At 44.9% G+C, this 13,369-nt stretch overlaps 1 protein-coding gene across 1 annotated transcript in view; it reads right to left on the bottom strand.

The window, feature by feature from the left end:
• Positions 1–10,511: 10,511 nt before the first annotated feature.
• Positions 10,512–13,369, bottom strand: part of pcdh20 (protocadherin 20) — a gene marked incomplete at both ends in the record, with an annotated part of 2,935 nt that continues 77 nt past the window's right edge. Inside the window, one exon of the mRNA XM_079736062.1 lies at positions 10,512–13,142. Coding sequence (XP_079592188.1) covers positions 10,512–13,142 — 2,631 coding nt within the window. The remainder of the gene's footprint in view (positions 13,143–13,369) is intronic.

Here is a 13,369-nt window from a genome sequence, read left to right as displayed (position 1 = left end):
AGTCCTTTGTCAGGGAAAACGATCGGCCCTTATTGTTGACGAACGGCTTGATTCTGTCTCAGTGTCAGACTTAAATCTTCAATCTGAACGCCACAGTGTCACATTCAGAGTTTTTCATATAAAAATCACTTGACATCAACAATACAACAGTGATAATGTTGAGTTGGAATCGGTGAAAGCAACAAACTAACCGTCAGACAAAAACATCACCTTTCTGTCCCTGGTCGTGTATTGGACCATTCCCCTGAAAGAAACTAATTCCATGGAGACCGGTTGGAAGATGTTCAGGCCATGGTAAGGAGGATGTGAATAGGAAGTGAAGAGGATGTGGAGATGATATGGTGACGAGGCAGAGGTGATGGGGGTAGAGGAGGGGTTGGGATGACGTGCCGAGCAGATGGTGTAGACCGTATAGGACCTTTGAAGGAGGTGCAGAGGAGGTTTGAAGGAGGTAAAGGGGTGGTGGGAATGATGTGTGGAGTTTGTGTAGAGGAGCTTTGAAGCAGGTGGGGGGGATGATGTTTGGAGGTGGAGTAGAGGTGCTTAGGACTGTTGACCTGCTGGAGCAGGGTGGGATTTGTTCTGCTCGCTCTTTCTCTAACAAGGAGACCCTGCTTCAGTTGCTGATTATCTGGCCACATGTGACACAGAACCACACATGGTAGTGTAACCAGGATCCTCTCCTTATATAGGTGACACATGGCAACGAGGAACTTGAGGGCAACCCGCTTGATACTTGCCACCTCTACACAACCCCATGTTTTGAATTCACTTAAAGTGTTTTGCTTGTTATGCTATGACATTGTTTGTCCATGACGGCACCTATTGCACTCCGATCCATCACTAGAAGTTCTGTGTTTCTTCTCAAGGTTTCCTCTCCGTGGGTTTGTGGAGTTTCTCCTTGTCCTTTAGGTCTAAGGGCTAGGGGGCCTGGTGTATATTCAGGTCCTGTGAAGCCCTGTGAGACTGGAGCCACTGTAACTGTGATTAAGGGGGATATACTCGAAAAATGTACTTTACTTGACCCGGAAGCAATGAGTAATTATTAGCAATTATTTTTTGTAATTGGTCAGTTGATATGTCCCTCCGTATCCTTATTTGCTGTCTAGTATTTAGCAGATACTTTTGTCTAAATCTAGTCGAATGAAACAAATGGAAGTAGAAGGAAAGTTTGAGAGAAGAAATTACTTGTAGTTTCTATCACAACCTTATCTAGACTAGTGAACCATTCTCATCTCCATGTGTGGGCTTTTGGTTCCCTCCAAGCTTGAAGAATAGTGGATTGATTCAGTGCCCCACCAGTAAGATCTGAACATCTGAGCGTGTTCTCTTTACCTCCATCGTCCCTCACGGGGGTGGCTTGGAGCAGTCAGACGTAACACCTGTCCCCTCCTTTCTCTTCTCCTTTCTCTCCCCAGGAAAACCCTTCCTGCATTTTATTTACACATGAAACAGAGAGAAGCCAGTGAGCTGTGGAGAATCCACACCAGACCTGTGCTTTAAGACACACCCGGTTGATGATCCCTGATAGGTTACAGTTTTTTAATGTGAGTGTGTGTGTGTGTGTGTGTGTGTGTGTGTGTGTGTGTGTGTGTGTGTGTGTGTGTGTGTGTGTTTATATTCAGAACACCGGTACTGTAGCCCTGGACAGATGGCAGATGAGGAGAGAGGGTGAACAAGAGTACGAGAGGATGGGAAACTGTAAAAGAGAACAGGAGAAGCAGACGTCAAATGAGAACAGGAGAAGCAGACAGTAAAAGAGAACAGGAGAAGCAGACGTCAAATGAGAACAGGAGAAGCAGACAGTAAAAGAGAACAGAAGAAGCAGGTGTCAAATGAGAACAGGAGAAGCAGACAGTAAAAGAGAACAGGAGAAGCAGGTAGTTAAAGAAAAGGAGAAGCAGACAGTAAAAGAGAACAGAAGCAGATAGTGAAAGAGAATAGGAGAAGCAGACAGTAAAAGACAAGAGGAGAAATAAACTGAAAGAGAATAGGAAAAGCAGACAGTAAAAGGGAAAAGTAAAAGCAGGCATCAAAAGAAAAGAAGCAAACATTAGAAGATAAAAGGATAAGCAGACACTAAAGGATAAAAGGAGAAGCAGACGGTAAAAGAGAACAGGAAAAGCAGGCGTAAAAGAGAGAGTGCACGTTGAAGACCTGCATTTAGTTCTTGTTCCACTGTGCACATATGATGTAAGCAGAGTGTAATGATGTTGCATCAACAGTCATTTACAGGGTAAGTGAGTAGCTGTGTGGGAGGTGTGTGTGTGCACTTGTGCATGCATTTTTATGTGTCTGCATGTGTGTTCCTGCCTGCATGTCTTTGTTCCTGTGTGTATGTGTGTGTGTGCATGATATATGTCAGAGAGGAAGAGCAAAGAGAATATAATTAATGACCACATGATAATCAGGAGAGGAAATGAAGGACCAGTTCCTCCCCTAAGGCAGGACAACAGATTACAAGATATCCCAGATTACGTGCTTCTCACCCCTGCGGCCCCCCCCCCAACTCATATAGCTGAGATAGATACACTACTGCGCAACACACCTGCCGCACAGCTAGTGTTATTCTATAACTTTACTACTCTCCAACTACTGTTATACTATTACTAGACCACTTTACAGATATACAACTGCTCGACTGCTTTAGCTACTGAACTGCTATACATCTACATTGTGACACTATTACTATATACCACTTTACTACTACTCTGATAACTGCTTCCGTTAAACTATTACTATATATACTGCACACTATCCCTGCTACTCACCAACAAATATTTATTTTTCCCCAAAGCAAGACCAGTGCCTTTATTCAGGAAAGGGAGTTACTAGAGCTGCTATTTATATAAACTAACCTCAGGTTCTGATTCCTAGAGCTACTCTTCAGTCTCTCCAGCTGTTTATTTAGTAAATATAGGTTGTGCAACGCATCTTTTAAACTAATTACTCTGATATTGTTTGTATGCTTTGACTTCGTTTTGGATAGTGTGAATGTTAAATGTAATATGAATGTAAGTTGGAAGAGCAGCCTTGGATACACATTAATAAGCAATCTGTTGGAGTGGTCGTGATGAATGAGATCTGGTATTTCCTGTCAGTGTGGAGCCAGAAGACCCATGAAACCCTTTGGTTGTCTAACAGCTCTGTCTCTGAACCATGGGTCTGGTCTGTCTAATCCTGGAGGATCGTAGCTCTTCAAATAGCTGCGGATGTGTGTGTGAATGTGTATGTGTGAATGTACTTTCAAGTGTGTATGTGCATGTGTAAGAGTGTGTGTGTGTGTGTGTGTGTGTGTGAGTGTGTGCACGCACATGCATTCACAAAGATGTGTGTGTATATGTCCATGTATGTTTGATTCTGTGTGTGTGTATGTGTGTGTGAACATGGATGCATGTTTTTTTGTTGTGGCAGTACATGTACATGTACATGTTACAGTACATTTTTACATAAACCCTATCTTCATAAACTAAAACCACCCAAGTTCTACAGTAATCGTCCTATTCATAAGATCAAATCAGTGGTGTCTTCTCTGTCTCTGCAGCAGATGAGAAGCAGTGAGTGCATCCCCCCCCACCCCCCTTACAGACACACCCCTAGAGATGACCCTCTTTCTTCTTTTCACTTGATCACACGCTCTGAATCTTGGCACCGAAACGCAGCGACGCAAAAAAACAATGTCACATCATGACATCATGAACACTAACCGGCTGACAATGCTACTGTTCAGACACTGCTTTTATGTGCCCTGGGTCGGACAGACGACCCAGGGCACATACAAGCAGAGGGTTTGAACAATAGCCTCAAGGATCTGGGTCAGGCAGTAGGGGTCGGACTGCCGGAGCGTCTTGGGGAGAAGAAAGAGGGCTCTATTCCGTCCTTCTTCTTCTCCATCTTTTCATCTTGTTCTGTAGATCTGATTGGGACTGTGGACTATATTTGTGTATCACCATTGTCGTTGATATCACTGAGAGCTGTCTTTTCTTTTCAAATAGCCTACATGTATAACGTAAATTTCAATGTATGGATGCACATATTATATATTACACACATACCATTACAAATGTAAGTTAAGGCAGACTTTCGGAAGTGCATTACAATAATAGTATACCACAAAACTCAAACAATATAATGATACAAATATACACTAAATACAAACACAATTAAGAGAAGTAGAAATGTAGATCCAAAAAGTATCGTAGTTAAAGTAATTCCCGGAACTGGGCCACAGAATGAATGTTTCTGAGTTGGCTTGACCCATCTCTAGCCATCCATGTTAATCCTAAAGGAAGAAAGAAGGTTTCATGAAGTCTGTATGTGTGGAGGCGGTTGCTAGTGGCTTTAGGGACATCTGGACATGTCGCAGTGCATATAATGTTCTTTTTGCCCTGGGGTTAAAACAACAAAAGAACAGAAAACTGATGTTAAAAGTTCATTCTATTTAGTTGAATCTAGAGTAAGAGTCACATGAATGATGGAGTTTGTTGCTCACAATATATTTTTTGAATTCTGATTTCTGCTGTCATTTCACCTTAATTGTTCACTAATTATACTGTCTCATTTGGTGTTTTTTCTAATCATTGAGTAAATCACTGAATAATTATGGGTTATTATGTTCTGCTTTATGTGTGTTGTCACGGTAACCATGAAAGGAAGCTGATGGAACTGTTCCAGAGAAACGCCCCAATCAGACTTTACACTGTATCCAACGCAACACAAACACACTGAACACACAAAACACAACACACATACACAAAAACACACACAGATACAGACACACACACATACACACACACACACTCACACAGACACACAAAAACACACACACACACACAGATTCAATATACAGCACAAAGTACAACATAAACAATGTACATGCTCCATAATACACACTACACACACAATTAAACTCAAAACACACCACACAGTTAGTACAGAATCACACAAAGTAGAAAACACATCAAATCCACAGCACACACTGTAAAATAAAACCACCCAGTGGACAACAGACATAACACACAACACACAGCCCTACAGACTACACACTCCCAACTCCCCTCTGCCGGTTGGCTGACTGCTACAGAGAGGGATCTGCTGGGGAGGGGAGGAGCGGCGGAGGGCGTGGGCTGGCTGGGGGGAGAAGGGGAAAGGAGAATTAAGGAAATGAGTAACAAAATCCATAAGAGGATGAAAAGGCTGATACTGGATTATGTGGGCTCGCTTCACCGCATCGGGGAGACCAATCAGATCAAAGTGATTTCCAGCAGCTGAATAATGTGTAGGTTGTCTTATGAAGGGTGATGGGGGGTGACAGGGTGAGCGTATGGGGGGCAGCTGGGGGGTATTAGGTCTCATATCTTGGGAAACATGGCCCGCCGTGTTCGCCCGGCCCTCTGTAACCCAACGCCCCCTGTGCTTTGTCTTGCGTTGTTTGATTTCCACCAAGGGGAAACACAATGAAGCCAATCTGGAAAGCTGATCGCTTGGGAGTGATCATAATTACTCGCTTGTCGACGGCATTAAGTATTTACTGTCATTTCAGAAGGACTTTCCAGTGTGTGTGTGTGTGTGTGTGGGGGGGGGGGGGGGGGGCAATAGCATTTTTAGGCTCTATTAGGAGGGTGTATAGAGAATTGAATGAGGGTAAGGTGTACATACATATGACCTGCAATATATGGTTAGTGTTCCGGGCACATAAATATGACCGGAAACATAGGGTCAGGGGTACAGACATATGACCTGAAACATAGGGTAAGTGTATGGGTACATACACAATACCTGAAACATTGGGCCTGGCTTCCAGCTACACACAACATAGGGTAAGAGTTAGGGGTAGATACATAAGACCTGAAACATAGGGTAAGGGTTAGGGGTCCATACATATGACCTGCAACATAGTGTCTGGATTCGTGCTACATACATGCTACCTTAAAAAACGTCCTCATGATAAGGATAATCTGGGCATCAGCAATCCTTCTCGCAGGACATCTGGGGAGAGGGGAGTACAATACAAATGGAGAAAAGAAAGGCCTTTTCCACTTTCTTTACGGAGATACTTTAACGAAAAATAAACTGCTTTGGGCAGGTGGAAAAAGCTTTCAGACGGTATTTCATTTCGACAGTGGTCAGTCCACACAGTGTTGATTTAAAACCTTTTCAGACACTTTCTTTTGGTCTTCTAGTACTGGCTGAGTTTGTGTAAGCCATTAAAGGCCAGTTACACACTTCCACTTCCAGATCCACGATCCACCTTCCATGAACATCATTGGTCGACACAAATATGAAACAAAATAAATAGAAATGCCAGTTCACCCAGATTCGAGCTGTCTGCCATCAGACTTTAGATTTGACAATATCACAAGGGAAATAATTGTGCGGCAGTTGTAACACAATGTGGGAAAGGAGCAAATAAACAGAGTGCAAAATGCAGATAAATTCAATAAGAGTACAAAGGTTAAATAGTAAGTAAGGTGCAATAACCATAGGAACACCAAGAAATGTGACGGGAACGGTAGGTAGCATAAATACAAATGTTGATTTATTAACAGAAGGGTGCACACTTCCACAAGTAATAGTAAGATTAAGGGCCATACATCTGAGGTCAATGGTAAGGGTCAAATCCCAATACAACAGTAATGATCAGAGAGAGTGGCCAATAGTTATGTATGTACAGAATCAACCCCAAATGCAGATTTGGTATATGACTAGATTAGCAAAGTAAATTTTGATTTAGGAGACTAGGGTAAGAGGTGCATATGAACTGCAATCGGCACATTGTGTACAAAGCAGTTTGACAGCCTATTCAAGTTTGCCAACTAGGATTCCTTTTGCAGGACAGCCGGGCCTCCAGGGCTACGTGTTGAAGGTGACCAGTCACACCCTTGTGGTGACTCCCTGCAGAGTGATGGTAGTTGTTAGTTCATCTGTAGGTAATCCTCCCTGGTTGTGTTTGTGTGTGTGGTTAGGATTTAAGGTGGGATTAGCCATCAGAGCGTTAAAACTATATGGGGGAATTAGCGCTGCTGGGTTTAGCAAAAGGTTAAAGGTCATCTTGAATGGGAAACATGAATTCAATCCTCCATAAAGCAAGCGTTGTCCAGAGGAGAGGTTCATCCACTGACCTCTTACCCTTGAGCTAGGGAGTGATCATGTCAAAAGGATTCCTGCGTGCTGGGAGAGAGGCTTACCTTAAATGGGCCCTTTCAGACTCAGAGGTCATGGAGTGAGGGGAAGTTGAAGCTGTGAAGATCAACTGTTTATCTGTCTGTCTATCCTTTTGTCTGTCTACTCTATCTGTCTGTCTATCTCTTGCACTCTCTCAGTTTATACACCTGTTTATCTGTCTGTCTGTCTGTCCGTCCGTCCGTCCGTCCGTCCGTTCGTCCATCAATCTATCTATGTCCTGTATATGCCTGTTTCTATGTCCCTGTCTTGATCCAATCAAAAGACAGAACAAGGACCGCATCGCTTGCAGCGGTAATAAAGCTGAGAATACAGTTGTCTAACATGGAGTCATTACACCGTGTCCAAGAACAACACAGTCTCCACCTCCTCAACCCCCCCCCCTCCTCAGAGCCTACCATTTATTAACCTCCCCTCTGCTTGTTTTCACACACTAGCCGGCCATATTATCCTCACCTGGGATTACAGTTCGGCTGGAGGGCTAGTGTTACCGCTCTCGGTATTCCTCATCACCTCATCGCCCACTATGGTGTGCGCTGAGGACGCATCGGTTTCCAACTGCCCGGTCTGGTGTTGATGCCATACATCTAATGCCGTAACTGTTTACTCGGTGGGAGAGGGAGAGAGTAAAGTTGGGAAGGTGTTCCTATTTATATCCCAGTGTTTTCTCCTACCAGATGAGCTCTGTTGGCTCTGGGTCAGGGAGCTGGCATGGGCCCCGCTGGCTGGACGGCTCCTGCCAGATTTGGGCAAAGCTTGACTCACTGCTTCCTTGTCTTGAGGATTCAGACAAAGACAAAGAGAAGCTAGGAGTTCAGCGGGTAAAATGCTGTTCTGCCACATTAAGACTTTGTGAACGACAATAGTGTGAACAGTGCCAACAGCTATTTGCAAATGTGATCGCTGATGAAGGACAATTAGTTCAACATTTCGACTCCAAATCATCAAGCATTACACTTCTCGTGCACAAGTTATGCAACTTTAGCAGAGAGGAAGAGAGAGAGGAAGAAAGAAGGGGATTGAGAGAGCAAGAGAGAGAGAAAAATAGGGAGAGAAACAGTGGGCGGGAGACGACACAAAAGAGGGATATGGAGAGAGATGGTCAGAAGCTCCCATTGTCTTTCGCCCGTCCATCTCATGATGCTAACACTACTCTATCCAGCTGGTCTGTAATTTATGCCACGATTGCGTTTGAGCAACGCAAGCCAGTTAGATACTCCAACGGGACCTCCTCTCATTATTTAATCAATTCAAACTATTTATCAGCTAAGCCGTGGTGATGTACTGCCTGCATTGTCAGACAACCACACAAAACAGATTGTCTTCCTCGCTAGCCTATAGGTACGAGAAGAAATACCTTAAATGAGTTAATGAGTAGGGTAAATGTTTGATCACTTTAGCGTCAGCAATAGTGAGGCAACATGAGTTATGCCAAATAAAGACTAGAAACATCCAGATAGACTGGTTGTGCCTCGCTTGGGTGAAACAGCTTATGAATGGGTGAATCCCTGGGAATTCATTCCAAAGCTCTTTAAATGCCTCTGGTTCTGAAATAGCTGGCCCATGCAGATAAGTCTGGTAAAAGCAGTCCATTCTCCATTTACCAGGGAACAAGACGTTCTTGCCCTCTCTTCTCTGTCCTTTCCTCTAATAGCAGCTCTTTTGAGACTGTACACTTCTACCCAGGGAGCAGAGTGAGTACAGAGATAACGACACCATTTGTAGGGATCTTGTAACTTTTGCATGGTGGTCCCTTTGCATAGATTTGCATAGTCACAGCGTTATGGAACGTATATATTAAACTCAAAACAAATAATGGATTATCTATGGATTCAACCAGTCATTACAATTCTGAATAAAATGTAAGTTCTGAATATTATATCCACTTCCTCCTAACCTATTCTACTGCTCATTTTAATACCAGGGCAGGATTCCGAAGTGTGTTTGACTACCAGCCATCCTTCCAGGTTCAATTCCCAAATGTCCCCAGCTTAACCTGCAGGCATCCGTGAGCTAGACTTACCTAACCCCTTCTCTCGACACAACATGGATCTGATTTCACCTTTATGGTTTTCTTGAAAATTTCTGTTAAGGGACTAGATAGTTAATAGCATGAAATAATTACATATAATGTAATACAGACCTTCAAAGGTACATTCATGTGCATTGCCTGTGTTTCTTTTGTAGGTGGAACTATGATAAGTCACAAAGAGTTCAGTGTTGCATTAAATCTCTTGTGTTTTTAGAACGGCCTGTTGTTCAGGTTTGCTGTTATGTTGCATAAAAACCCAGGGTAACTCTAACTCAGAAGATGGACAAAACCACCGTTTGGGAGTGACTGGATTGTGGAGGAGGCTTTCAGCATTCCTCTACAAACTTTGATGGTGCACGCATAGCCACGATTTAGTATATTTGTATTGCTGTGGGGCTGTGGTTTAGAGCTGTTTTTTTTACAGCTGTAAGAAAAAAGTTGTTTTCAGTAAAAACTGGCATTCATTTGTCTAAATGAGGAACACATGAAATGAATGAAAACCCCTGAGTGATTTAAAAAATAAAGCACTTTTAATATTTACAAGAAATGTTCTCTCACACAGATTTTCTTTTCACAATTACAAGGTGTGTAGGAGAGTTGAGGATTGAAACATTGTTGTGTGGTATCATTGTTAAAATAAACAAAGTACACAATGGTTGTAGACCAATTGGCATGGAGGATACTAGTGATGTCTCTTTTTAAACACGATTGGGTTCGATTGGCTGAATATATCTACAGCCTTATGTTAGATGATTCATGGAGGTCAGAGTAGGCCTGCACTTCCAAAATACCACAGGAACAAACTATGTTACATCATTTACACATCTAGATATGTTTCTATCTCCAACCAAACAGTAAACCAAACATGAGACCTTTAAATTTGGATCAGAATAATTAAATTAGGGAATGTGGCGTCACATTGGTACACATTATTTTTTCATTGTTTTTAGCTTTATATAAAAATATAAAATATACATTTCCCTATACACAATATAGAAATTATTATTATATCCCTTGTTATTTTGTTGTTATTAAACCAAAAACAGTTAACCAGTGACATATTAAACATCGTCTTTAGAAACGCAATCATAGTTTCTGAAAAGGCAGCAACAAAATGCTTTATGACGGTGGTCAAAGACACACAATCTGTTTAAATATCGAAACGTTTACATCTAATCACAATGTATCGAAGTACAACGCTATGATCAGAATCTCAATCCAGGTCTACACCTGTCACAGTGAGTCTTGTAAACATTCATGTAAACAGCAGTGGTGTGCGAAGGAGCAGAGCAAGGTATCAGATGTTGGCCATCTGTCTGATCTTTCGGTCCCCGAGCTGCAGAGAGCCTCCATTCATATTTAAAGGGGTCTCAACCTCCCCCTGTCCATCCCCACCATGTTCCCTGATCCTACGGCAGCAGATGTAGGAAGCAAGCGCGATCACAACCAGCAGTAGCCCAAGACAGGTCACTGACAACGCAATGACGACCGGTTGGCATGGGAACAGCTCGAATGGCCGTGGCCTGTCCGTCAGCTGCCCAACATACCAAGGCCTCTCCTCCACCTCCACAACCTCCGCCTCGTTGGTAAGTAGGCTCTGAATGTAGCTCTCGTTGCTGACTGTCTCGTTGACGAACAGGTTGACCATGATGGTGGCGTGCAGCGGCTCAGGCTGTCCGTGGTCACTTACCCGAACCAGTAGGCTGTAGAGGCCGCGGTTGCTCAGCTCCCGTTGAAGTGTGATGTTACCCGTCTCTGGGTCGATGACGAACGACCCTGGCTCAGCTCCTTTCCTCTTGATGATGCTGTAGGCGATGACGGCGTTCATCCCTGTGTCCCTGTCCACGGCGTACACCTCGGTGACGGGGGTCCCCGGCAGCGTGTCGGGGAGCACCAGCATATACGATTGGTTAGACTGTGGGAACAGAACGACTGGCGGGTTGTCGTTAACGTCCAAAAGGAGCACGGTGACCATGGTGGCGCAGGACAGGGCCGGTTTGCCGCCGTCGACCGCCTCCACCCACAGCTCGTACGTCCCCTGCTGCTCACGGTCCAGCGGCGTCCTGGCTCGGAGTGCACCGCGGCCGGTGTCAATAACAAACACGTCGCTGCCATTGAGGATGGACAGCGCCACCCAGCCATTTTCGCCAGCATCTGCGTCTGTCACAGACAGGACTCCGATCTCGCCGAATCCCGGAAAGTTTTCGGGCACGAAGAAGGTGAAGTCCTTGTTGATGAAACGTGGCGTATTGTCGTTGCGGTCCTCAACTCGGATCAGCACGGTGGCGATGGACTCCTTCCTGGGAGTTCCCTGGTCCACCGCTCTCACCATGAAGCGGTACGTCTCCCTCTCCTCACGGTCGAGGGCTGTGGTCACTGACAGGACACCGGTGTCGCGGTCCACAGAGAAAAAACCCGGGGCGTCACCCCCAAGAAGGTAGACGAACTCCCCGTGGGCGCCACTGTCAAGGTCCGTGGCTTGGAGCTGGAACAGAAATGTGTTTGGAGGGTTGTTCTCCTCCACCGATATTTCCACAAAAGACTGTTTGAATACGGGAGCGTTGTCGTTCTCGTCCAGTACGTGTACCTTGAGGAAGGTCTTTATGACTGCCCCCCCGCTAGTGCCCTTAGTCACCACGGTGAGCTCATACTCCTGCGTCTCTTCGTAGTCTAAGTCTTTCGTGGTCTCAAGGAGGTATTCATTCTGCAACTGCTGGTATGGCGTTAGCCTGAATGGGCCAAGCCCTTCTAGATGGCAGTCCAACTTTTGGCTGGTGTCTGTGTTCTTTACAGTGAAGAATGCGATCGGGGAGAATGCTGGCTCAGATTCCTTCATGGTGACGACTCCGTTCCTTTCGGCAGCAATGTACCGTGGTACCACAGCTGGTGGGGCCGTTATTACTTTGTGAATGTGGATATTCACGGTAGCAACGGCGGGTATGCAGCCGGGCCCTTTGGCCAGCACGGTGAGTTTGTAGAACTTACTTGTTTCCGAGTTGAATTTCCCAGCTAGCTTGATCAAACCCGACATTTGGTCCAAATGAAACAAGCTCCGGGTCTCTCTTGGCACTCGCTCGCTGTAAACGTAGCTGATTTGGGCATTAGCACCCAGGTCGGGGTCAAACGCATGCAAGCGAGCCAAATGCGCCCCATTGGAGGTATTCCCTTGGAGCGTGACATTTATTAACAACTTTGTAAACCGCGGGCAGTTGTCGTTGACGTCAGTAATGATTATCTTCAGGGTAGCTGTCCCTAGGAGGGGAGGGGTACCCCCATCCTCAGCAATGATATCCGTTATGTATTCAGCCTGCATCTCACGGTCCAGCGCCTCCGTGACGATGAGGAAAGGGGTAAGCTCCCCTCCCTCATTCTCCTCCACATCCAGGGTAAACACACCAAAGTCATTCACCAGCCAGTAGGTCTGGACGCTGTTGAAGTGCAAGTCAGGGTCCACGGCCGACTGCTCCACCGCAAAGCGGGCGTTGACCGGTGTGTTCTCCGGGATGGACACACATATCTCCTCCACAGGGAACCGGGGCCTGTTGTCGTTCACGTCTTCAACAGAGATCTTGACTTTGACCAGCTGGAAGTACTGCTGGGGCAGCACAAACACGTCCAGAGACAGGACACATCCCTGGGGCATGGGCGCGTCCGGGCACAGGGTCTCTCGGTCGAGCTCGGTGGCGGAGGTGTACAGATCCCCGGTGGTGTTGTCGAGTCTCACGTATTGTCCACTGTGCTTCTGCTGAGGCAGATTGAACTGAAAGGGAGGATCTACAGTAAAATCCAACTTCAAGTCTTGTCCGATAGCCCCAATGAAGGCCCCCATTGGAAATCCCTCCCTTATGGAGTAGAAGAGCTCTTTGGCTTGGCTGAAATGTGCAACGCAGCAGAAAGGGCTGGAATAAAGCAGCAAGATACACCAACCCTAAAATGCATACAATTCAAGTTAAAAGTCATTCAGATTGATAAGAGAAATATAGATCCTAAATCAGCAAACACCAAAAACAGAATGCAGTTTTTTTAACTGTTCAGTCTTGCAACTTTCGTATTTTTTTTCAGCAAAAAAACGTTATATCATTGATAAGTTCTGTAGGTCACACATACCATTGCATTCAAATCACAGAAAGTACACTCAATTTCCTCAGTGCCATT

Source organism: Pollachius pollachius (genome assembly GCF_949987615.1).
Source record: "Pollachius pollachius genome assembly, chromosome: 5".
In the NCBI taxonomy this organism is placed as follows: domain Eukaryota; kingdom Metazoa; phylum Chordata; class Actinopteri; order Gadiformes; family Gadidae; genus Pollachius; species Pollachius pollachius.
The sequence above is the reverse complement of the archived record's forward strand: the minus strand, read 5'-3'. Positions and strand labels throughout refer to the sequence as shown.